The sequence below is a fragment of the Megalobrama amblycephala genome, linkage group LG17 (assembly GCF_018812025.1).
Source record: "Megalobrama amblycephala isolate DHTTF-2021 linkage group LG17, ASM1881202v1, whole genome shotgun sequence".
NCBI classification, from domain to species: Eukaryota; Metazoa; Chordata; class Actinopteri; order Cypriniformes; family Xenocyprididae; genus Megalobrama; species Megalobrama amblycephala.
This window is the reverse complement of record NC_063060.1, coordinates 33,669,529-33,696,403: the sequence shown is the minus strand read 5'-3', so window position 1 is coordinate 33,696,403 and position 26,875 is coordinate 33,669,529. Positions and strand designations below refer to the sequence as shown.

The 26,875-nt window shown below is 37.1% G+C and overlaps 1 protein-coding gene across 2 annotated transcripts; it reads right to left on the bottom strand.

The window, feature by feature from the left end:
- On the bottom strand, positions 1–26,769 carry cdh10a (cadherin 10, type 2a (T2-cadherin)). 2 transcript variants are annotated; one of them, XM_048163743.1, is made up of 12 exons: positions 26,101–26,769; positions 18,684–19,047; positions 13,208–13,502; positions 10,547–10,666; positions 9,437–9,604; positions 8,198–8,385; positions 7,865–8,118; positions 6,185–6,321; positions 5,824–5,945; positions 5,571–5,679; positions 5,137–5,388; positions 1–1,456 (listed from the first exon to the last, which is right to left on the bottom strand). In XM_048163743.1, exons 2-12 carry the CDS (start codon positions 18,903–18,905, stop codon positions 966–968), a joined length of 2,358 nt encoding a protein of 785 aa, XP_048019700.1. In that variant the 5' UTR covers positions 18,906–19,047; positions 26,101–26,769; the 3' UTR covers positions 1–965. The 2 variants fall into 2 exon arrangements, with proteins under 2 accessions (XP_048019700.1, XP_048019701.1); XM_048163744.1 differs by lacking the exon at positions 26,101–26,769 and having other exon boundaries at positions 18,684–20,410.
- Between the last annotated feature and the right edge of the window lie 106 nt (positions 26,770–26,875).

Below are 26,875 nucleotides of genomic sequence, written 5' to 3'. Positions count from 1 at the left end.
ATGATTCTTCATGCTCCCTCTCAATCATTCTTTCACAATTTGAGCCTGATGAATCTTGACATTGTCATCCTGGAATATGGCCATGATGTGTCTTCCTACATGGTTGTTTAAGAAATGAAAAGCCACACACTCAATCAATAAAATAACTGTTCCCAAACATATAACATGCTAGAAACATAATAATCATTGCAATAATGGGGCGACTAATCATTTAAAAAACATCAAATGAAAAAGAAATGCATTTGTAGAACTTATATATACCCATTTCATTTTTTCCATGAATGCCATGAAACATGGCATTGTAGCACAACATGAATTCCTGGATACACCACCATCTTCAAAGCATGGCCCTGTCCCAAATGGCACACTTCATGTGCACTTGCGGTCTTGTGAACTTACAATGGCTGCCGCATACGCATGTCCGTATGTTGTCCCGTTTGTCCTTTTACATTTCAGAAGGGTGTTTGAGAGCGTCCACTTTGTGGATGATATGCGTTCTCGATGCGCACTCAGCAGACGTCTGCCCGACAGTCAAAGCGGCATTATGTCATGAAGGCGTGACTTGGAGGAAGATCGCAAGGGCTTAGGGTTACATTTGGGACAGGGCTGAAGAGGAACAGGGAAGAGTCCTTTACAATCTGTCATAAGATGAAGGCAGTCTTGTCATTTAAAGTCACAAAATCATCCATTCATTTTGCTCCTCCGTCAAGTTTTTTTTTTTCTGCTAGTGAACAAAAAACAAAATCACCATCACTTCTCTTATTAACACAAAGTCACCTTACAACAACACTGTCCACACAAAAAAAATCCATCATAAAAGTGAAATTCAGCTTGTGTTGGTAGAAAACAAAAGAAAAAAGACTTCATGTGTGAAGTATCCTTTTGTTGTTCTTCTTTCAAGTTATGTCTCACAACCCAGAGTGAGATCAGACATACAGAGAATATCAATGTCATTGAATGGCAGTCTAGTTGGCAACTCCCGTATCCTTTCCAATGTACATGTCAGCGAGTTTTTTAAACTGCGGCCCCCAGTTAGAGAGGTAATCATATTCATGGTCTCCCTCAGTCACGGAGGACTCCAGAGAGCTCAGTGACTCAGCGATTGATCCATTGCCCTCATAAGCATAAGTGGCGAGAGAGTCATAGGGAGGTGCGAAAGGGTCTGTGTCGTTTTCCTGCAGTCTGCTAATAATGAAGTCTCTGACATCCGCGCACTCCTTCATGGGTGAAGGCCTGTGATAGGGAAACAGCATCTCGGGGATGATGTCGCGCCGCAGCTTGTTGCTTTCGATGACCTCCGGGTGGCGCAGTGTGCCGATGTCAAAGGCTTGTGTATCTTCCTCACCACCCCCTTCGTCGTTGTAGCTGACTACGTTATCCCTGACGTCCTCTTTGGAGATGATCAGAGGTTCCTTCCTCCTTTGCTTCTTTAAAGCTGAGAACATCACCACAATCACTGGAAAAGAGTGAATAGATATGCTTTGGTCAGTGTTATTATTGTTAAAGTTGGCATCTTTTTTTCTAAATGCATGTTATTGATCTTATTGTGAAAGGTTCATTTTTATTATTATTATTTTTAATTTGTCATTTTTAGCCATAACTGGAATGTCTAGAAATTAGAGACTTTTCTCTGGTGACGTATGCGGGACTTTACCAATTATTTAGTATGCTTAAACCCTGCAAGCTCAATCGACTGCAAGCTTGCATTCAATCTGTCTCTATCCTATCAACAACCAATCAATACTTAGATGTACGTCACAATACAGAAAAAAGATCTGTCACTACTTCCGTTCAGTGTTGAGGTACTGTATTACAAGTAACGTGACTTTTGTAATCAGATTACTTTTTTCAAGTAACGAGTAAAGTAACGCATTACTTTTAAATTTGCAACCAAATATCTAAGTTACTTTTCCAAATAAGTAATGCAAGTTACTTTGTTATTGACTGACACCTCTCCTGTCTCCATGTTGAGAGAAACCGTGAGTAAGGTGCAGAGGCATTGTGTGCACTGTGTAAACATGATGGTTATTGTATAAACCCGATTCCAAAAAAGTTGGGACACTGTACAAATTGTGAATAAAAAAGGAATGCAATAATTTACAAATCTGATAAACTTATATTTTATTCACAATAGAATATAGATAACATATCAAATGTTGAAAGTGAAACATTTTGAAATGTCATGCCAAATATTGGGTCATTTTGGATTTCATGAGAGCTACACATTCCAAAAAAGTTGGGACAGGTAGCAATAAGCGGCCGGAAAAGTTAAATGTACATATAAGGAACAGCTGGAGGACCAATTTGCAACTTATTGGGTATAAAAATTGGCAGTGTCTCTCAGAAGTCAAGATGGGCAGAGGATCACCAATTCCCCCAATGCTGCGGCGAAAAATAGTGGAGCAATATCAGAAAGGAGTTTCTCAGAGAAAAATTGCAAAGAGTTTGAAGTTATCATCATCTACAGTGCATAATATCATCCAAAGATTCAGAGAATCTGGAACAATCTCTGTGCGTAAGGGTCAAGGCCAGAAAACCATACTGGATGCCCGTGATCTTCGGGCCCTTAGACGGCACTGCATCACATACAGGAATGCTACTGTAATGGAAATTACAACATGGGCTCAGGAATACTTCCAGAAAACATTGTCGTGAACACAATCCACCGTTCCATTCGCCGTTGCCAGCTAAAACTCTATAGGTCAAAAAAGAAGCCATATCTAAACATGATCCAGAAGCGCAGGCATTTTCTCTGGGCCAAGGCTCATTTAAAATGGACTGTGGCAAAAACTGTTTTGTGGTCAGACGAATCAAAATTTGTAGTTATTTTTGGAAAACTGGGACGCCATGTCATCCGGACTAAAGAGGACAAGGACAACCCAAGTTGTTATCAGCGCTCAGTTCAGAAGCCTGCATCTCTGATGGTATGGGGTTGCATGAGTGTGTGTGGCATGGGCAGCTTACACATCTGGAAAGGCACCATCAATGCTGAAAGGTATATCCAAGTTCTAGAACAACATATGCTCCCATCCAGACGTTGTCTCTTTCAGGGAAGACCTTGCATTTTCCAACATGACAATGCCAGACCACATACTGCATCAATTACAACATCATGGCTGCGTAGAAGAAGGATCCAGGTACTGAAATGGCCAGCCTGCAGTCCAGATCTTTCACCCATAGAAAACATTTGACGCATTACAAAGAGGAAAATGCGACAAAGAAGACCTAAGACAGTTGAGCAACTAGAAGCCTGTATTAGACAAGAATGGGACAACATTCCTATTCCTAAACTTGAGCAACTTGTCTCCTCAGTCCCCAGACGTTTGCAGACTGTTATAAAAAGAAGAGGGGATGCCACACAGTGGTAAACATGGCCTTGTCCCAACTTTTTTGAGATGTGTTGTTGCCATGAAATTTAAAATCAACTTATTTTTCCCTAAAAATTATACATTTTCTCAGTTTAAACATTTGATATGTCATCTATGTTGTATTCTGAATAAAATATTGAAATTTGAAACTTCCACATCATTGCATTCTGTTTTTATTCACAATTTGTACAGTGTCCCAACTTTTTTGGAATCGGTTTTGTAGTTCTAGACTAGGGGTATCCAATCCTGCTCCAGGAGGGCCAACATTCTGCAAATTTTAGCTCCAACCAGCTCCAACACACTTACCTGGAAGTTTCTGGTAATCCAGAAGACCTTGCTTGGATGATTCAGATATTTAATTATCGTTAGAGCTAAACACTGCAGGACAGAACCCCTTCAGGAACAGGTTTGGATACCCCTGTTTTAGACTAAATGTGACTTGAACAAAAAAATGATTCAGTATTCCTCAAAATGAATAAAACAATGAAATGCAAACTCAGAATATTACACAAACCTGCGATAATTAAATATGTTAAATACAAATAAACCTCATGTATTTAATCTCACTTTATTAAAGGTGGGTTAAGCCATATTTCAAAATCACTGTTTGGAAGTTAGTCGGGCTGACACCAACAACAAACGTCTAACCAATCAGCATTAGGGAGTCTATGACGGTCGAGGAGACAGAACGAGCAAAAGGAAGATTTGAAGAAAGGCTGCAGAAAGAGCGATGAGACAATACAAAAGAGCTCAAAAGAATATCACTGGAATGCAGGTTTGACTGGGCAAGATCTTTAGGACTTGTGTTAATATTAGAAAAGCTTTCCAGCGCTGGAGAGAGCTAAGCGGGAAGGCCTGAAAACAGGCGGAGGCTTCTTTGATTCCGCTTCACACGTGAGAAACACTGGGTGTCATTGATTGTTTGGAGCTGCTGTGCTGTTGGCGACTAACAATCAACTCTTGTTTGTATTTACTGTTGTGTACTGTACATACGTTTTTGTGCTTCCTTGTTGTTGTTCTTTCATCATCTGCGCTTTATTTTTCTTGAAGCATTTTTTTTTTTTTTGCAGACAGACATCCACTCAAGCATTGCATGTGTAACAGTGGCCAGCTAGTGAGAGTTGTGCAGGTAAACCACTGCACAATGACGACTGTTAGAGAATGCTGTGTTTAGCGTCATTGTTAGTGCACTCGCCTCGCCTGCCAGCAGCTGTCGGGGTGAGAGGGGTGGGTTTGTTTGGGTTGATTTCTAATATCAACAATGTCCAACAGCATTTTTGAAATATGGCTTACCCCACCTTTAACCAGAGTCTTTGCTGCTTTCTAATGATGAAGCAGAGTGTTGAACTTTCTTCTCCTGCATCCTATTCTTCTGCAATCCAGAATGGCAGCACAGCTGAATGGTTTGTTTTAGCTGCGCCCTCTACTGTACAGGTGTGAATTTGCATTTCCTTCAGCCTAAGGCTTATGCGTTTCATTTTTGGTGTGAAAAGGCCTTTACATTTGCCAAAAATCACCACTAGAGTGAAATAATACTAGACTTTGCTGTGTATCTTAACCTTTGGCAGCCCTAAAATACTAAAACCAAAATAATAAAATACAAAAAATTTAATAAAAACGAAATAAACTGAAACTAAAAAACTTAAAAACTAAATTGAAAAAATAAAAGACACTATAATAAGGTTGCAATGGGTTGCGATGTGAATGAAAAATAAAATCTAGGACTTTGCTAAGCAGGATACAGTTCGGTCAGTGGGTATAAACTCACTAAGCAGGATAAGCATGCAGAGAAGTATCGCCACTAGCGCCCCAGTGCTGAGGCCAGCAGAGAGCAGCAATGCATCGACACTGCAGGAACGCATGTTCCCGGTGGCGTCACAGCTGCACACACGGATGGTCAACGTGCTGGTGCTGCTCTGGATGGGGTAGTCGCTGTCGGAGATAACTACTGGCAGATAGTAGACACTCATTTCACGCCTGTTAAATCCACTTCTTCTGGTCAGGATTCTGGCTGTGTTATCTTTGGGAGAGGTGGGGGTTAAGAGAACATTCAAACAGTCAGAGCTGAAGATATTATCTCATGCTGAGTCAAACAACAGGAAAAATAAAGCTGTTTTTGTTAGTGCCAAAATAGAAAAAAAGATTGAACATGCATTTTCCATAAGCTTCAAGATTTAAATGTCAAAGGAAAGATTTATTCACCTTCATTATCAAAGATGGTGAAGTTTGGATTCAACAAACTCAAGCTGAATACAAATTTGTGACCCACAAGAGGATCGTCTGTGTCGATGGCGCTGATAGTCTGTATAAGCTGGAATAGTAGACACGTTTTTGAATATGCAGAATAATATGTTCTGTTTCCAACCATTTTTTTTTATATATAGAGAGAGAGCATTAATAATTTTATGAAGCATTCATAGTCATACAGTCAAAAGCACATATAAAGTATAAATACCTGCCCAGCTTTGACATTCTCACACACAAATGTCTCATAAATCATGGCAAACTCTGGCGCATTGTCATTCACATCCAAAACTTTTATCAAGACAGGAACACGGCTTCTTTGATGAGGGTTATCTGGTGGGAGTATCACAGTGTAAAATAGCCAGGAAAGATATTTTCATTCTCATACTTATTTAGGTTTAAAGAAATAGCTTTTCCTGACACATCATACACACACACACAGATACATTATATGTATATATATATATATATATATATATATATATATATATATATATATATATATATATATATATATATATATATGATGTGTCACCATGCAAAGCTATTTCTTTATGCATGTATTTACTTACTCATCTCACTGGCCAGGACTGAGATGTTGTGCCACTTTGACACTTCCCTGTCAAGAGACTTAAGAATTGTGATGGATCCATTCTTGGGGTCGATGTGGTAGAGTCTCTCTGGGTCTGTGTGGTGATCTATTGCATATCTATGAGCAGGTTTAAGAAAGAAATAAAAATAAGTTGAATAGTCAATGACATTCCCTGAAGTGTGAAGAAGGGGTGGCATTGCATAGCTGTATATAAATAAGCAAATATATGTTTCATTTTATAGCACTGTCCACTATGAAAACCCATACAGTATATTAATAAATAAATAAATAAATAAATACATAACTGCCACTTTATTTCTCATTATTGCAACTTTATATCTCATAATTGAATCTTAATTTTCTGTAATTCTTCAAATTTGTATGAACTGACTATCATATGACTTTATATTTCACAATTTCCACCTCATTTCTCAGCTTTTATTTCTCATCATGCAGATTTCCAAAAAAAAAAAAAAGTGACTTTGTATCTCACAATTTTTTTTTTTTTAATTGTAAACTTTCACATAATTGTGTTTTCTATGGAAGCTTGTTTCCACCATGAAATAAAAAATAAAAAAAAGGTAATTGCAACTTTTAAATCTCACAATTCTGACTTTTTTTCTCAGAATTGTGAGATATATCGCAATTGCAATTGCATTGTTATAATGTCCAGTTGTGAGGGAAAAAAGACTGCCATTTTTTCTCAGAATTGCGAGTTTATATCTCTATAATATCTAATTATATCTTTATAATTCTGACTTTATAACTTTCAAGTTATAAAGTCAGAATTCTGAGATATAAACTCGCAGTTCTGAGAAAAAATGTCGGTCTTTTTTCTCTTGCAATTCTGACTTTGTAACTCGCATTTGTAAATTTAAATCTCACAATTCTGAGAAAAAAGTCAGAATTGTGAGGAAAAAAAGCCGCAATTACTTTTTTTATTTAGTGACGAAAACAAGCTTCCACAGTTTTCACTGGGGCAAATTCACCAAACAGTTGCACCCCATTTTTTTTGCTGTATATTTCAGTGCAAAAAACTGCATCTCATTTGCTAACCAGACAAAATCCAGTCCCACCATGCGCTACCTGCATATATAATACTGTGACGTGTATTTAAATTGTCATTCGTTTCACTGCACACAAATCTTCTCTCTGTAAATTAGGCTTATTACAAATTGTGCCTTATACACCAAAAGTCAGCACTTTTGGTGTTTGTGTACATTTTCTAGACATCATGGCAGCAGTAATTCATCAAATGATAATCAAATGAAGAAGAAGAGCGTAAACTTGGCATATGTCCAAACACACTGTTTGGATATATTTTTTTTGCAGTCGAGTGCATTTTTGTCATTTTAAAGAGTCGATTCAGGCACTGGAGCAATGCAACCCTAGTGAAGTATGTCAGATGCTGGTAATGTGCTGTATCTTCCACAACCTAAAGCAGAATCAGCCTGCAAGATTGGGAATTGCAGTATGCAAATTGCGTTCAACAGATTTTTTGGGGGGTGTGTTTGTGCCGTTATCTGATTTGCATAATTTATTTAACGATTCAGATGTGGTGCAGACTGTGTGTGCAAATAAACTACTGCCAGCAGGTGCAAATCTTTTTAGTGAATTCCCTGCAGCAAGTGTTAAATTATTAAATATTTCAAGTGCTCACTGGATTGGGTAATCTGTGGCATCGGGGTCCCAGGCTGTAATGGTTCCAATTGCTGTTCCTTTTGGTGTGTCCTCATTGACCTCAAAGACATACTGAGGCCTGCTGAAGATCGGAGGCTCATCCACATCTTTAGCTGTGACCTTGACGATGGCTGTGTCTGAGAATGGGCCCAGATGAAAGAAGTTGGGGTCCTGGTGTGTGTTAGTCACCTCCACTTTCACAGTGTACACGCGCTTGCTTTCATAGTCCATTTTCTGGATGAAGAACAAGAAGAGTGGTTGTACATATTTTCACAGCGTTATAACACTCATAAATATTGATACAGGGTTTTACCTTTTTGACAACGATAACACCCTCTTGGGATATCTCATCTGTAATTATATCGAGATATTCTTTGCCGTCTCCATCTACAATTCTGTATTTCATTTCAGCGTTTTCTCCCTCATCACCATCATTGGCTTTTATTCGACCCACAGTTGAACCGATTTCTGCTGATTCATAAGTGCTTAGGTGGTAAGAACCTTAAAAAGGAAAGAGGTTGCATTAATTTCAACAATATGCAGTATTTTTTGCCCATTTTAATCTTAATTCTAAGGGTTTCATGGCTTTTAAAGTCAACATTGACTCTATTTAATTACTTAAAGGGTTAGTTCACCCAAAAATGAAAATTCTGTCATTTATTACTTACCCTCATGCCGGTCCACACCCGTAAGACCTTCGTTAACCTTCGTTAATTCGTTAATCAGAACACAAATTAAGATATTTTAGCTGAAATCCGATAGCTCCGTGAGGCCTGCATAGGGAGCAATGGACACTTCCTCTTTCAAGATCCATAAAGGTACTAAAAACATATTTAAATCGGTTCATGTGAGTACAGTGGTTCAATATTAATATTATAAAGCGACGAGAATATTTTTGGAGCGCCAAAAAAACAACAACTAAATAACGACTTATTTAGTGATAGCCGATTTCAAAACAATGCTTCAGGAAGCATCGGAGCACAGATGAATAAGTCGTTATTTTGTTGTTTTTTGGCGCTCCAATAATATTCTCGTCGCTTTATAATATTAATATTGAACCACTGTACTCACATGAACCGATTTAAATATGTTTTTAGTACCTTTGTGGATCTTGAGAGAGGAAATGTCATTGCTCCCTATGGAGGCCTCACGAAGCCATCGGATTTCAACTAAAATATTTTGTTCTGAAGATTAACAAAGGTCTTACGGGTGTGGAACGGCATGAGGGTAAGTAATAAATGACAGAATTTTCATTTTTGGGTGAACTAACCCTTTAATGCATTTGATGCATGTATTAGACAAAAGACAAAAATGATCCTCATTATATTTTAATCAAATTCTAGTAAATTCTAAAACTTGTTTTTCCTCTAAAATTTATTTAATGTACAATTTTTACAATCAATCCCACCCGTTAAATATGCTATCTTACTTGGAAATATGTCAGAAATACAATTCACAGTTCAAGAAGTACAATACTTCAAACAATTCAAACAGTAGATGGGTTGCAATTGACTGTGACTTTTAAAGCACTTATAAATTAGTGACATCTTACTGTAAGCAAAACGTGGTGGGCTGTCATTAACATCTGTGAGGGTAACGTTGACCATGGTGGTTCCAGACAGACCACCCATCTGTCCTGCCATGTCTTTGGCTTGAATAACCACCTGATACTCCTTCCGTACTTCCCGGTCCATATTGGAAAGGGCTATTCTGACAATTCCTGCACAGAAAAACACTGATTAACCATCAGGCATAATATATGTGTGTGTATATATATATATATATATAATATGTATATATGTGTGTGTATATATATTCATCCCAGCAAAAGCAATAATACAAGCCTAGCATAGTAATTTGTTCCTTTTCAAAGTTTTACATTAATATTACATTAATATTAAAATACATTACTATTAATCTATTTTTTTTTAAAAAGTATACTTTTATACAGCAAGGAAACAACAAATTGGACAAAAGTGACAGTAAATACATTTATAATTTTCTATTTCAAATACATTCTGTTCTTTTGAACTTTCTATTCATCAAAAGAATCCTGAAAAAATTATGTATTACGGTTTCCAGAAAAAATTAACAGTTTTCAACAGTGAAAAAATCTAAGCACATGTAAATGCTTATTCATTTTTATCTATTAATTTTTAATAGTTTAATGCAGGACAGCTATTTTTGCAGTCCCACATAAATTACTGCATAATAAAAAAGAATTGTATACTTCCATTTTTCATTTTATATAATAATATATTTATTAATTTGATTTATAGCTCTACTTTTTTTTTAAAGGGCCATTATTTTCTGTCTCTGCTTAGGCTTGCGATTATACCTTCATCTTAATATTTTGCATCCCTAACCTTTATATTGCTACATTTATCAAGCTTGCATTCTTCTCAGCAAAAGCAATAATACAAGCCTAGCATAGTAATTTGTTCCATTTCAAAGTTTTATTCCATATTGTGTAAAGCAAATATTCTAGTAGTAGCTGGATCTGTTAAGCAGGCACAGCGGTGTGTGATCTTCATGCTTCAGACATTCCACATAAAAAGTCACATCCCCGCCTCACCTTGTCAAATGGCCTCAGGCATACATCATAGTAACATAGTACATCATAGTAGTTTGTCAGGTGGAGTTTGTAGTTTGGAGGTCTCACCTGTCTCAGGATCCACAGAGAAGTAGGGCTGCCCTTGCAGGATACTGTACACGAGTTTAGCACTGTTTCCATATGTGGCATCATCTGCATCAGTGGCATTGACTTCTATTACAAAAGTACCTACAAATAAGAAAAAAAAAAAAATGAGTTTTGAGAATAGAGATGAGAGAAAATGGACATGCCCTGCTTCTCTTTTATGCTGACACATACTGTACACACACACACACACACACAAAGAAAAAACATCAAAAATGTTGTAAAATGTCCTCAGATTTGCCAAAATACCAAAATCTGCAATCAGAATCAGTAACTTCACTAGTATGAACTCTATTATTTTGCATCAAATTATTCTAAAACCTAAATACGTTAACTTTATTGACACACTGCATGCCGATATTTATTTCTTCTTATAGGAGTTTTAGAATAAACATCTGAGACAAGTTAATATTTCAATCAAGCATAATTGAGAACATAACTGAGTCTGCAGAACTATGAAAGACCAACCTCTGAGCAATAAAATATTCCTTTGTGGTTGCAGTGGAGAAGATACAGTCACTTTAATATTAAGATTAAAGCAATGAAAGATTGTGTAGGGAAGGATTGTGTTTGGCAATATATTTATATAAGATTAAATTTCTCAAATGTGAAGAACCAAGCTCACAAAAAAAATGGGTACAGTCATGAAAAGAAATAGTTGGGTCGTTGTTTTGTTTTCAGCACTGAATTATTAGCATTCATTATGGTTCAATGCAGTGCCTCTTCACCACCATTCCTTAAATTAGAAAACACAGATGGAATTGGTTTTGTCCTAGGGTTGTGTGTCAGAGGGTAATGAGCGCTTCATAATGTGATGGCACTTTCACTTTGATTGAGGGCAATAATTTCATAAATACAATGTACAGTCCCTTATATTAGATTCCAGCTGAACATGAGAGCCCATATCGGAGAAGGAAGAACATCATTAGATTTTCTTTGGGGAGACGATACCAAACAGACTGCTTCACTGCTTGACGACTGACTTGATTGGAAACGGGATAACCAGAGGTTATTATGATATTACTGAGAAGCAGCATGAATCTTCTGAATATTCATGCGCTGTGAATATGTATGGTGCAGTGTCACTGCTAGCACAGAGCCACTGATTGTGTGAGACAGTGGTGATAGATGATGTGCGAATGGGAATTAGATGTAAATAGAAAATGCGATAAGATGAGCAAATAGAATCTCTTCCATCAGACACTACATCAGGACTCAAGAGAGGCAGTGCCTTGCGGGCACTGCTTTTAGTGTTTACATATATTTGCATTTTACTACCTGCAGTACGTATAAATCAACTGTACATTCCTAGAAAACTGCTACTTTTAGGTAACATGGTTATTTCTGATTATTAACAGAATCGTGGTACTCGTTTCATTTATACATATTTTTTAAGTATGTGCAGCAAACACCAAGTAATATATAGAAACTTGTATAACTAACTAATATATAACTAAATTAAACAAATTAGTTCAGTTAAATGAACTGTTATGAGTATTTAGAACTTCCCTTTTCTTCTGAGTTCACAGCACTGACATATTTCAAGTAAACTGAACTGTTTCATTGTTTTGAGTTGTATGAACTAATTTCTTTTAATTTAGAGAACTTAAGAATTTAAGTTTAACTGAAACTGGGCTGGGATTTCTATTTCCCAGCATGCTTTGCCCATGGCACTCGAAAGGGAGAGTAAATGCTAAAATGAAGTGTAATATAATGTATATGGGTTTATAAATAACCAACGCTTTCTCAAGACCAATTCGTACATATTTTACGATGTGGCAAATTCGTACGAATTCGTATGACCTCACTTGTACGAATTCATACAATTTGTCCAAACCCCAGTGACAGGTATGTTTCGGGGCGGGGTTAGGGGTAGGTCATTCGTATGAATTCATATGAATTTGGCAACTCGTAAAGTACGTACGATTTAGCAAAAAACTTACTAATTCGTACTAGTGAGGTTGAACAAATTCGTACAAATTAGTACGACCTCACTCGTACGAATTAGCCACCTTGTAAAATACGTACGAATTGCCGTGAGATCGGGTTGAAATGACTCCTTTGATTTGCAAGAACTCAAAAAAAAGTTAATTAACTAAATATTTTATGTTAATTGCTATCAAAACGTATGAGTTAGCTAACTCAGTACTTAGAGTTACTTAAAATTGAGAACATCATAACTCTTGAGAACATCATAACTGATTACCTCAATTTTTTTGAGTTAGCCCAACTTATTTGGGTTTACAGTGCATTTATTTATGTCTTTTTTATTTTTTAAATTCAAGTGCGCATAAAAATAAAATACAATAAATCATGAACAAAATCTTGAGTAACTGTGGGTCAACATTATATAGACTTAAACCCAAGCCAACAACAAAATAAAACAAAATGTAATGAAAGTCTAGCTCACTTGTTTAAATGCCACACTCCATAACAGTACATGCTTCAAAGGCTTGTCAAATGAAGAAGAAAAAAACCCTCTAAAAACCAATAGCACTGAGCCATCCTTGACCTTAAAAACACTGCAGTGACAGGAATATCACACCCTGGTGCAGTATTCCAGCATGACAGTAAATGCACTTCAAATAACAACAACGGGAGAAAAAGTAATTTTCATTCACTCACCGACGTCTGACATTTCAGGTACGCTGGCAGTGTAGACAGCCCTGGTAAATTTGGGCTCATTGTCATTGATGTCATGTATCTTGACAATGAATTCAGTGGCAGGCTCCAAGGGGAGGCCAGTGATCTTGTTGAAAGCCTGGGCCTGCAATGTGTAAGAGGCCTTTTCCTCTCTGTCCAGTCTCTGTGTAGCATGTAAATCCCCAGACTTCTCATCGATACGAAAAACTGTGCCTGCTCCTTCCCCAGAGAGAACGTATCTGGCAGTTCCGTCCCCTTTGTCTTTGTCTGAGCGAAGCTGCATGGAAAGAAAGCAGACATTTTGATATTTTGCACATGATTTGTGGATATTTTTAAATCAAACACTCTTATCACCACAGTAGAGTAGCATGAAGTCCTTCCTTCAGCAAAATGTTAATATAATATGCTACCATGTTTTATTAACCAGTGGATTTCAGCTAGTCTTGTTTTCAATCATGGTTAGCAGCTTAGAAGAAGAATCTTTTGGAGGGAAAGCTCTCTAGGGACAATGGAAACTCATAAAAGCCACAGAGTCTTAAAAGTACAAGTCTTCAGAACATATTCCATTAAATACTAATGAAGCTTTTAGTCCGTTTTTACCACTGTTTTTTTATTGCATTTCCATTTGAATTTCTAAAAGTATGAAATGTTCATAGGCCTTTTAGTACATGAATGATTTCCATGTCTTTTCACTTTAGCAGTAATCAGAATTGTAATTATTGCCATCTTTGTCCACATTGTCATCCTGCCACTTCGAATAAACTCATATAACTGGATCTCATCATTGTCCTCTTTATAGTATTACATTAAAATTGATTGTGTTGTTAGAAAACAAATCAATAATGCAGTAGTCTGCATTTTTTAAAAATAAATTTCTGTTTTAATTTCTGTTTTATTCTGTTAATATTTGATGTGATAATAATGACACTTTATTTGAGAAAAAAACTACAATAACCTTGGACTTGGATTATTTATTTATTTATTAATTATTACATTTTTTATTAAAAGTTTAAAAGTCTTGGTTTAAGAGCAAGTCTAAAATAGAACATTTTAATTTCGACACTCTTAAATGTTAGGTAAAAGTCATTAAAAAGAGAAAGTATTTTTTTTTCTTCTTCTTTATAATCTTAGTAGGGGACAGAAAAGTTCCCCTAATTGAAGGATCACCCTGATACATCCCACTAGTTGGGTCATTCAGTTCCACTTAAATGAGTTTATTTCCCCTAAAGCTGTTCAACTGTCACCGCCTGACGCTTAATTAAATTTTAACCAGTGGGATGGGACTATACTGGTTCTAACAGGCTTCAGTGAATTTTTAATAAAATCAAATAAGCAGTTGTTTCACGTGTTTATGAGTGCAGATGCAGGTCCAGCATCTGGCCAGAGTCATGGCCATTTAATGCATTTATCCTGGGCTCTAAAGGCTGATTTTAGAAAGAGCCAGTGGTCTGATTCCACCAGCTGACCCCTCAAACACACTCAGCAGGATCTCATAACAAACACTTTATATCATCCACACTAACTGATAGAGAGTTCAAATGAAAGACATAGGAAAACAACACAAAGCGAAATGTTACAAAAACAGCTTTTTATTCACTCTAACATAAAAGCTGTTCGAATTCACAGGGTCCCTTAATAGTGTTCACTACATACACACTCCCTACACTCATACTCCCCTCAATTAAGAAATAAATGTCAATTGCAGTGCACTTATTTATTAAACAATTCATTAATAAATATAATAATTTGTTCATATTACTTCTAAACCTTTATGAATCTTTTGTTTTGATTCACTTTGTTTCTATGCCTTGAGTACGTACCAGACTGACCAAGTCACGTGACTTGGGCAGACGAGAATTATTTAGTACGGTTTTAAGCTACAAAATTAATAAAATACTACATATTACATATATTATTAGATTAGATAGATATTATTAGATAAAACACTTGCTATTTATTTGTAGAATGTCATGATGTTTTTGTTGCATTTATCCTCAGCGCACGAAGCTTCATACATTGAGTGGTATTTTACCGCGTACTGTCATTTGAGTCAAACACATCTGTCCCCTGATTGCAGTCAGAAGTCGGTTAAGTTAGCGTTTTGCATTTAAACGGCAAACTAATCAATAGGAAAATCAAGTAGTCTCAGCAGTCAGTAGCTATCAGTAGTTGTTCTGGAATTGAATTGTCAATTTCCTGAATACAATCATTTTGGACCCTTGACTCCTTTACGCTGCTGTAACTGGTTGGTAAACTCTCTCTTCAATTCCATGGCAAGAGATATATCGATGTGTGTTCCCGTTTGCACTTTGGAGTAGGGTGACCACCCGTCCCGCTTTGCGTTGTACTGCACAGCATTTTAACTCCTTGTCCCGCACGTCACATATTGAGAAAATGTCCCGCATTTTCATTAGTCTGTTCCATAGACTGTGGTCTGTTCCGACGAGCATACAGCAGCCTGCTGGAGCAATTGTGTAGTGATCATGTTCTCCAACAGAGGGGGCTGTGCAGCTACACTTGGTCGCGCGCGCGCTGCTACTTCATGAGGAACGTAATCTGGATCTGGACCAGAGCAAAGCGCCATTATCGTCAAATATCAAAATAAACATCGTTATCAGTTTCAAGGTTAGTAACATACTAACTATTCAAACTGTTTGTATGTTTTATAACAAGGCCTCAACAGGGTGCGAGATTGTTTTGCACAATTTTAAACGTCCACAAAAGTTCCGCAGTCATAACGCAGCAATTTCCACACACACGTCTTAACTACCTTAAGGTACACTCAGATATGAATAAATAAAAAATAAAATAATACACATACTTTTTGCTTAAAATAAGTCTAAAATGCAAAATAATAGTTAAAATTAGTTAAAAGTTAAAACAGTTGTAGCCTAATTTCTGTACAGTAGCTAAAAACAGCATGTGAAAATTAAAATAGTAAATTCAATAATGTTAAAACATATTTGTTAAATATTTATCTTCTTATAGGCTTATTTATGTTTTATTTTTGAAATGTAATATGTTTTTGTAAATTACACGAATGTTAGGCTATAACAGTATTGTTTAGAACTGCTTTTACAGTGGTTACTATTAATCGTGTAAAAGTTTTTTTGGTTGTATTTAAACCAGAGCAAAAATCCTAATAATAAAACTAAATCATTATTATTCATGTAATAATAGCCTATAAGGAACCCACAACAATTAAAAACAAAAACATAAAAAAATGTAGTGTCCCTGTTTTTTAAATAGATAATAACAAATGAGATTTTTGTTCACCTAAAATAGGAAATGTCCCCAGTTTTCATTTCAGAAATCTGGTCACCTAATTCAAAAATAGTTATCTGCATGATGCCTGCTGCCTTTAGGGTCAGTGATATTTAATTTAAATGACATGTAAAATAAAGACATACATTATGTAATGGTGTTTTCTGGAAGGGACTAAAGAACAACGTATTTTTATCAGCTGAAAGGCAGAATACAAATGTTGTTATTAAGTTAGATAGACATTATATAATAGCTTCAGGTTATGTTTTAGTGTTGGAAACATGTCCCACATTGTCCCACACAAACTTAGTAATCGTCCCACATTTGGTTTGTTTGATGGTGGTCACCCTACTTTGGAGTGTTTATATGCTTCCTCCAAATTGATTCAGAGCTCAATTTTCTCCTTGCAGCCAAATACAGTAATTTCCCTATCAAGTCCACTTATGGTGCATTCGTTTAAGTCATGTCGAAAAGATTGTATTTTTTCGAGTTGAACGCACATTTTCTGAATTCATTGCAGTGTGTAAATTTTAGCGGTATCTAGCGGTGAGGTTGCGAATTGCAACCAGCGGCTCAGAACCTTGCTCACACCTCCATTTCGAAGCACATTTAGAGGCTACGGTGGCCAACACAAAGACAAAAATGTTGTTGTCTGAGACAGCAGATAGCAAGGCAAGCAATGAGGTTTCTTCTTACTTCTAACAAAGAACGGTCTCTGCTTCTAATAAACCAGACGACTACTACTTCTTCTTCTTCGTGCGTATTCAACGTAGTGACGATGCAAGCTGCCTCTAAAAACACCAATGAACATAAAGATATGCTCTGTAGAGCAGTTTGTCCGTTTAGGGTTGCTGTAGAAAGTAACATGCCGCGCAAAATAACAACTTGACATGGAGTGGGAGATAGAAATGGCTCATTCTAAGGTAATAAATACATAACGGTGCATTATGTAAGGTCTTTATACACCACTCAAAACATAGTTATGTATATTATACTGCATTTCTGTCAATAGATCCTCCTAAATTTGACACATTTCACCTTTAAGCCTCGATCTTTACGAGCTGTGGGCGTGTCAGTGAGGAAAAATGTTGGAATACCATAATATTTAGCAGTGACATTGTCAGCCTTCTTTATTTACAACAAATTAAGCTAATTCACTGAACAAAATATACTAGCATTGTAATATAACAATATAATATGTAACGATAAAGTTTACAAATTCTTTGTTCTTCGTTTTCTAGAAGTAGATTTCAAAAACCTTGCTGTATTTTTGTGTAGTTAATGAAGAGAAGGTACACTGCCATCTTGCTCTGACGAAAGTGACTTGAACGCACCTGACATCGTAAACACAACTTCCCACCTGGTAAATACGAACTTCACCAGGAGGACTTGAACGCACCATTAGTCCAAGTTAATGTGCCCAAAGTTTAGTAGATGCGTTCCAATCGTGTACATGTATGTGCACAAGTAACCTTTTGACCAAGTTATGCAAATACTCTTTTATGGTGGCATTATTAGTGTGTGCTAAACAGTAATTAAATATTGAAATAAAAATTGTACGGTTTCGAACCGTATTCTATGCATTTCCCCCACGTTTGTACGTATACAACAAAGTCAGTGTTTTAATAACAGGGACTGTGCAGCTGAATGTCAGTATGGACTCCTCTTTCATGTTTAATGCGGCATAAATATAGCATGCCTCTGAACTGCGACTTGATGAATTGCAGTCCCTTCCTTCACACAGCCACTGCAGATGGGTTGGAAGTCAATGGGGGGGAATGAAAAAGAGTGAGTGAAATAGCCCATAATTGTTGATTCCTGTCAGGTCTCTGCGGAGCCACTTTGTCCTGGAAATGAGAGCGGTAAAAAACTAAACCCTGGTACAAAGTATTCTGTCTCGAAACGTCTCTCTCCCACTCTCATTCACTTTCTGTCTTTCTGCCTCTGTGAATATTCATGCCTCAGTGAGTGTGTAATTCATATTTGCGCTACTTTATGTTCTTTGATGATGGCATCAAGTTTTTCGAAGTGCCTGCCACACAGCACCGTGTTCAAATCCAGTGTCAAACCATATAAAGCTCAGAAAAAAACGAAAGAGGAATGCAAAAATCAGGCTTTTGCATCTCCTCCAAGCCCTGTTTTGCTAGACAAGGAGGCTCGTTCGTTCTGAGCTTGTGTTATCGTGGACTCTCACCTTGCCGACATACTGATAGTTACTTCCTGTGTACTCCTCCGACAGGAAGAACTGCCTCCACATCCAGTCTCTTTTGGATCTGTGCAGCACCGTTTTATCTCCATTCATCAGATGGTTCCAGTTGTGAAAGAGATTCCCATCGTTCCTCTCTAGCAATATGACTGGAGAGCTCAGGTGCGGAAAGACCAGTGGAAGCAGCCAGAGGAAGTGATTCATTATCATTGCAGCCAATCGATCGTTACGATGACAGCGACTCCTTATGAATAAGCTAAGTAGGGTGGGCAGTGCTGAATTGAAAGCGATGTAGATGGCAACATCAGCAACCCTGACATTGTAGAATCGCCTTTGATCTTCCTTTGATTCCCTATAAAAAATAATCAAAGCAAAAAAGTTACAGTGTGTTGGAGGTCACTGCAGCCCTTGTCAAGATGCAACACTCGTTTCTTCTACTGTAATCCTTTTGTTGTTTGCGGAGTATATCCCACAGGGCCTTCATGCAATATTCTATTCACAGAAGATCAAACATGTAGCCTCACACCAAACCTTGCATATAACATGCCGGTGTAATTAACAGAAATGCTTGCGTCGGTAAACATGGCTAAGATGGCATTCTACACCAGGTCTGGGTTAAGGACAGGGCAGACTGTTATCATGGGTTAACCAAAAATGTTCTGTTATTTACGGAATTTTAAAGACATTGACTACGGGTAAATAAAAATAATAGACTAATGAGCAGTAACAGTATATAGATATGGGTTGGGAATCAAAAAACAATTCCAGTTCTGGAATTTCGATTCCGCTTATTGATTTCTGAACTCAGTTTGGCACTGTTTTCCGTCTAGTCCACGAATACTGAATTGAGTTCTCTTTTGCTTCTTCTTGCACTTGGACAAATGGACAAATTCACACAAAATAATTTCAAAATATCCTCGTACACACAGTCATTTATGTCTTAAGTGAACATAAAGAGTTGAGAAAGAAAACGCGTGTGTAACAGTATATTGGATCCGTGCATTCAGTCTTAAAGTGAATGTTAATGTATTTAAAATTATTGTTAATGTTAATGTATTTCACTGAACAAAATTTTGTGACGTAACTTGTGTTTTCACTATGAAATCAAAATTGACAGTATTTTTTTTTTTTATAGAAGATTGCAGTACTTATTATAAATGATTTATCCTTAACTTATAATTTAAGTACATAAGTTCATGTGCCCTCATAATCTCTAATTAAACCTGTCACTCACATGAGATAGAAATAGCACAGAAATAGCAAACCACATCGATCCAATCAGTTTCCAATGGACAAAGTCAAATCCCGCCCTACATTTTTTCTGGTTTGAGAAGCCATGTCACTCAAATATATATCACAATAGGGAAGAAAAGTTTATTGCAACTTTCATTTCATGCCGACTTTTAATGTAAATTAATTATAATATTCTGTCTTGCCAGCAGGTTGTGATTGTATATAGATGACTAGACTGTCCATATTCCTGCATGCCCAACATTAAATGATGAAATCAAAAATTTCCATGAGCTAAAGGGTTAGTTCACCCAAAAATGAAAATTCTGTCATCATTTACTGACCGTAATGTTATTCCAATCCAAACCCATAAGACTTTTGTTCATGTTCGGAACTCAAATGAAGATATTTTTAATGAAATTTGAGTGCATTCTGTCCCTTCATAGACAGAATAGACATAGACTTCCTACACAATTGAAACTTTGATGCTTCAAAAAGTTCATATAGAGATCGGAAAACTAATCAACATGAATTGAGTGGTTTAGTCCAAATTTTCTGAAGAGACTCGATTGCTTTTTATGATGAACAGTTTAAATTTAGGCTTTTATTCACATATAAACATTGATCAGTGAACATAAACTGAAGCTCAACTGAACCTGAATGATGCATGAGAACAAACATCTTCCGGAAGCTCAAACATGCTGCGTAACCAGTGAGGTTCATTTTCGTTATGAACTTTTTGACACGTCAAAGTTTCAATTGCGTAGTTGTCTATGGAGGGACAGAAAGCTTTAAGATTTCATCAAAAAGACCTTAATTTGCTTTCCAAAGATCAACGAAAGTCTTACAGGTTTGGAACGACTTGAGGGTGAGTAATTAATGACAGAATTTTCATTTTTGGGTGAACTAACCCTTTAATAAAGTTGCCAAAAAATAATTAGGCTATAATGGGAAACTAAAAATGATGGGGGAAAAATGTCATTATGGAAATTTTACCACCCAAACTTTCATGGTGACAGTGACCAATTATTTCCAGCACAACCGCCGACTGGTATTCGGTTGAGATCCGCAGCATCATTATTGATCGAGATAACGTTCACATCTCATGTGGATTTATTTCTGCAGCCACAAACAATGATTAAACAAAGTCTGCAAGTGAATGAAGTAACAACCTTTACAAATTCACAAATTGATTCTTATTCCAATGTCATCTTCTTATTCCCTTGTCTTCTTAATATGTTCCACATCCAAATCGATTTCCAGAGGGAGTACTATAGTACGGGTGTTATAGCTACATCAAAGCCAAAAGAAATAAACATACGTAACGGGATCAATAGCAGACCTTGATTATATGTCACAGAATGACTAGGGTTGGATTCAAATGCTAGTCACACAACCTAAAAGCTCTTGCTCGCTGCTTCAAATAGTGATTGCTGCTGGCAGAGTGGCCTGCCGCTGTGTTTATTCCTGAGCTTTCTGAGTGTTTAAGCATGACAGCCGATGTGAGATACATTCAATTAACTGGGACTAAGTGAAACATTACTCACCTCCTTTTCACCTTTTAGAGAGGATTTTTCACTAGCATCTCCTTAAAAGTAGCAAACAGAGTTTTAATGTCCTTAAATGTTTGAATGCCTGTCCCGAGAGATATTTAGCACCGCTATTATTTCTGAACCGATGTAAGCAAACACATCAGTGTTCGACATGGCCAGCTGGCTTCAGTTTAGCTGTCAACTTACACAGCTATACACCAAATAAATAAATAAATATGTGTACAGTATTGATTTGAGTTTATCAGCCTAGCAACAATACAAACACAGCAACAATACAGTAACAGTAAAAGTAACATCCTACAATCAATTATTGAGGCAAGATGGAGCCAGTTGCATTTGTATTTTAACGAGAGAAAGCAAGTCTGTATTTTGTAGGAATTGCGCTAAAGAGAATTCTTTGAGCCAATGGGATTACTTGGGTTCCTAATTGAGACATGATTTGTCATGACGGGAAGTATTTTTAAAAACTGTTTGTGAAAGAGTTATAAGGAATGAACCAAAACCAACCAGCTACAAGGTGAATCACAACATTGCAAACTTTGATTTGAACCAAAAAAAGTATTTGAAAATCGGACAAAGGGTCTAGCTAATAGACTATGTTCTCAATGGCTTTAAGGAGGGAAAGAACTACAATCTCATGAAGCACTGTGAACAATATAATAAAAATAAAAATGGATAAATATAAAACTGTCGATTTAAAGATTTTGCTTATAGTGTTATAATGTCTATTGTAATACATATTTAAGTAGCTTGAGAGCGAAGGGAGGCTTCTATTGCGTTATTCGTAGTGCTTCATGGGAGTGGGTGGGTGCTAAAGAATTTAAGTTTGTGCAAAGACTTCAGGTGTGATTTGCTTTGCAGAATCATGAATAATTAAATTTTTCAACCAAGAATTACGCTGTTAAACATGATTATTTAAAAAATACGTTAAAACAATGCGGGCTGATGGCTTTAGCTAGCCTGGGTGCCAGCCCGAACCCCGCCCACAACATTTTTTGGACGGGAAGTTCGGTCTGGATTCGATCCATTGTGGAGTAATTATGCTCGGCTTCCAGAAGGCAGAGCCAATCAAATTGCCAGGGCGGGCTTTAATCGATGATGGACAGGCTATCTGCGGTTACGTAACCACCCACGTCATCAAAGAGCGCTTGGGTTGAATTGGTTTTCACCAACGATGACTGCAGCTGGAGAAGTAAGATGTTTAGATTCCGCTATCACGTCTGTAATAAAAGAAATCGACAGCACATTAATTTTAAAAGACGAACAAAGAACCGCAATCAAGGCATTTGTCGATGGGAAAGATGTGTTTGCCGTCCTTCCAACGGGATTCGGCAAAAGTTTAAGTACAAGTTCAACATACGTCACTTACTGCGTTGCTCTGATTGGTTGTAGGTCTATCCAATTGAGTGCATAGTTTTTTTTTTTTACTGGTTCGGTTAAGACACGCCCCATAATTCAAGTGCAATGGAGCAGTATTAGACTCACATTCTGCCTAGAATATGAGTATGACGAAGTCAGGCTAGGCTTTAGCATGTAGCTCACAATGGGTCTGACTTTAAAGGTTTATTTTTAGCAAGTTATTGTTAAAAATCAATTCCCCTATATATTCATATTGAAAATGAATGCGTTTTTAACCAGACTGTTGCACTGGAAATGTCCTCTGAATGCCTCGATTGACCAATCAGAATCAAGTATTCCAGAGCGCCCACTTCATTTCTGACCTCTACCATTTCAGAACATTCATCACATTCCAATTTTCTTTGTCTTTGCACACAATAATTTCAGATCAACTAATTTTTTGTCAATATGAAAGGAATTTTCAATAAAATACCTTCCAGTTGAACATTTTTGCAGAGTGATTGAAATTACATGTCATACTCATCATTCAGCTTGACAACAGGCTATATGGCTGTTTGTGCAAATATCTTTTTCACCGTTTAATATCGTTTATTAAAGCGCTGTGTATTTCCTTGTTAATTCCCCGTCTTGCCCCCGGCTGCCATAAAAACCATTTCTGTTTTGTAACATGTAATCCACTTTGATTATTATTATGATTAAATGCTGCAGTTATAATTTAAACTCTTTCCATGAACCTTATTAGAATATTAATCCTAGATGTGCACTGCATTATAAGCAGCCTTTGACATCTCATGAATTTTAAGGTATAAGTGGTCAGTGAATTGGCCGGGGAAAGAGAGAGATGGGCATTAGATACACTCTCGGGACGTGCCATATATCTCCTATTAATTAGAGAATTAGCATTAATGCCCGCAGCTCAGAGTCAAGTACATTTAGTCCTTGTATCTAAGCTATCGAGGAACCGATTCTAGGCTCCCTAATGACACATAACACCTTGTTTTTTTTTTTTATTATATTGCCTGAATTCTGGTGCTATACAGGTGCATATGCAAATCTAATGCAATTTTTTTTTTTTTTTATGCCCATGACTGTCCTTGCCATATGTTCAGCAGTCTAAATCACCTACATAAATGCATATATTTAAGCGCTTGTAAGAAACATTTACATTTAGAGGGACTGGAGACACTCTTATCCAGCATACTTTAACATTTGACACCAATAACAAGCCACAGATGCAACAGTTACCACTTGGGGGAGCTCAAGACCTTTTTCTCTCCTCTCTTCCCTGTATGAATCTCCCCATCACTCCATACCTCATCCTGGACGGCTCTCACAGCTGGCCTCTCCCTTGCAATATTAATGCCCTGTCTTCTTTGTTTTGAAACTTTGGTACAGATCAGATATGCACCATGTTGATTGCCTGCCTGGAGGACCGGCTTTGATTTTGCCAGGTTCACAGACTCAAGGCAATCATTTATACCCTGAGTTATTAGACAGAACACTTTCTCTGATTTCGTGTGGCTCTGAGAATCTAATGAATTCAAAAGCAGGAGCTGACGGAGGTCCTGTCTGATTAAAAAAATTATGTGTGTTGTCAGAGAAGGGCAAAAAGGAAGGGAGGGCTGCTCAATACACAGTTGCGGATACTAGAAATGCTCGCTCACAATGCTAGAGATTTAACTGTTATGACATTCCCTGTACAATTCAGATGTATTCAGACTAGAAGATCAGCCCTCGACCTCCTAAAATGCTTTTTTATAGGTCACTTCCTCAGGTCAGGGCGTAAATATTATTACAGTACATCCCTGAAAAGAAATACATTGGTTGGATCTTTCACCTCATTATGAGGCAAATTGCCTCGCATTTCGAGGCGGAAAGAAATAGAGGGAGATGATATCAGGAGACAGAAACAGACCTTGAGTAGAAGCATGTGGGGCTTTATCTCATGATTTATCTCTGTGTTGAAAGGCAATTATACATGTGACACTGGCTCAGAGGAAGTGTGCGCTTTAATTTGTGTGAAACAGTCATGCCTTTATGTGTTCGCGTCAGATGTATAAATCATAGTTTGCATATTGGCTTGAGTTCAGAAGCACCAAAACCTTAAAAATCTGATCTAAACACCTAAACTAAAGTCTAACAAGAACGGTTTACATAGTCAATGTGCAAGGGCGTTTTTAGGTAACAACACGTACACACAGACAAGAAACAATCCTTATTGGCGATACCACACTCAGAGTGATTTGTCTACAGTCTTACATTTGACTTCCACAGTCACAATTGGTACAAACAATTGAAACGAAAGCTGCAAAACACTCATGGCTGTCCATCCCTACATGAACACTTAAAACACAGAGCGCTGCTTATGCAGGTTTAGTGTTACAGCTTTGCCAACATACTCCAGAATCTGCACCGCTTTAGCTAAAACCCCAGGTTAAGGATCACAAACAGAGACAGTGGTGCATGAAAGCAATTTCCCTTTGTCGGCCGTGATATGTTTTATGTCAAGGATCAAACAAGCACGCAGACCTCTAAACACGTGTGCACACCTCCTTGTAAAAAGCGACGGGGCGATTAAACGCATAGGTGAGAGGGAGGATTTTAGAAACTTCAGCTGCAGTGATGACTCCTGTGGGTGGGAAAGTTAAACTAGATGCGGTGGATTGGTTTGAACAATGGCACACTTTGTTTACACATAAGTAAATGTATTATAATTTAATATATTTCATATATATATATATATATATATATATATATATATATGCCATTGTTAATACATAAACAAATATTTACAGCAAACTACAATTACAAATGAATCAGTTGGAAAACAGAGAAGATAGATAGATAGATAGATAGATAGATAGATAGATAGATAGATAGATAGATAGATAGATAGATAGATAGATAGATAGATAGATAGATAGATAGATAGATAGATAGATAGCTCACAAATCAAAGGGGCAGATGACTGGCATTTCATGCAAGATTATATGGCATGTAAGATTATATGGCAAATCTATGCCATTACGACAGAGGGCAAAAGTCATTCAAATCTATTACATTAAAAATCTAGTCTATGATGAGGTTGTTACAATGAAAAAAATTAAATTCCATGCAGATGGAAGTATTCCAAAATATATCTGAGTTGACTGTTGTCAGTTCCACGGCAACAATTTGGAACTAGTAATAAAATTGCAATGCTTTTTCCATGCTATTTAGATTAGCTGGTGTTATCTAAAGAGTAAAAAGCGTACGGCTCTTACCTTAACAAAACAGCCTCCTGTGCTCTTATGAGAGCATGTCATCCTCATGGAAGTACGACACTGGCTTCTATGCTCGCCTCTTGGCAGCGCTCAGATTCCAAGACTGACTACAGTTGTGTGTGAGACTCCAGCTGCCTCCCTCTCTCTCTCTCCCTCGCTTACACATAAAGCCCTCTCTCTCTCCAGCTCTATCCTTTCTTTCTTGCTCTGCTGGACAAGGATGCAGTTTGCAGAGGGGAGCAAGCTCTGATTGGCTGCCATTCATAAGATTGTGATTGGGGATGGAGTTGACTGGGGGGAGGGAGCGAGGGGAGAGAGACCAGTGTTGGCTACAGACCAGGGCATTGAAATGAGGACAGTGGGTTTAACACAGCAGGCATGATGACTTTTAAGAATGAAATCTTCGACTAAAACATTGGTAAAGAGCAGGAACCCGAGGCATATCCGTGACATGCTTAAAACGGCAAATCCTAAATCAGCCTAACAATGTTTTGTTGGGGCAGTTGTTTTCATTGCACGCATAAGCGCAAACATAAGTGTCAGATTTTTCTGTTGAATACATGAATCAGATTACTGAGAATGCAGAAAGGGTAATACATTCAGGGATTTTTATATATATATATGTGACCCTGGACCACAAAACCAGTCTTAAGTCGCACAGGCATATTTGTAGCAATAGCCAACAATACATTGTATGGGTCAAAATGATCGATTTTTCTTTTATGCCAAAAATCATTATGATATTAAGTGAAGATCATGTTCCATGAAGATATTT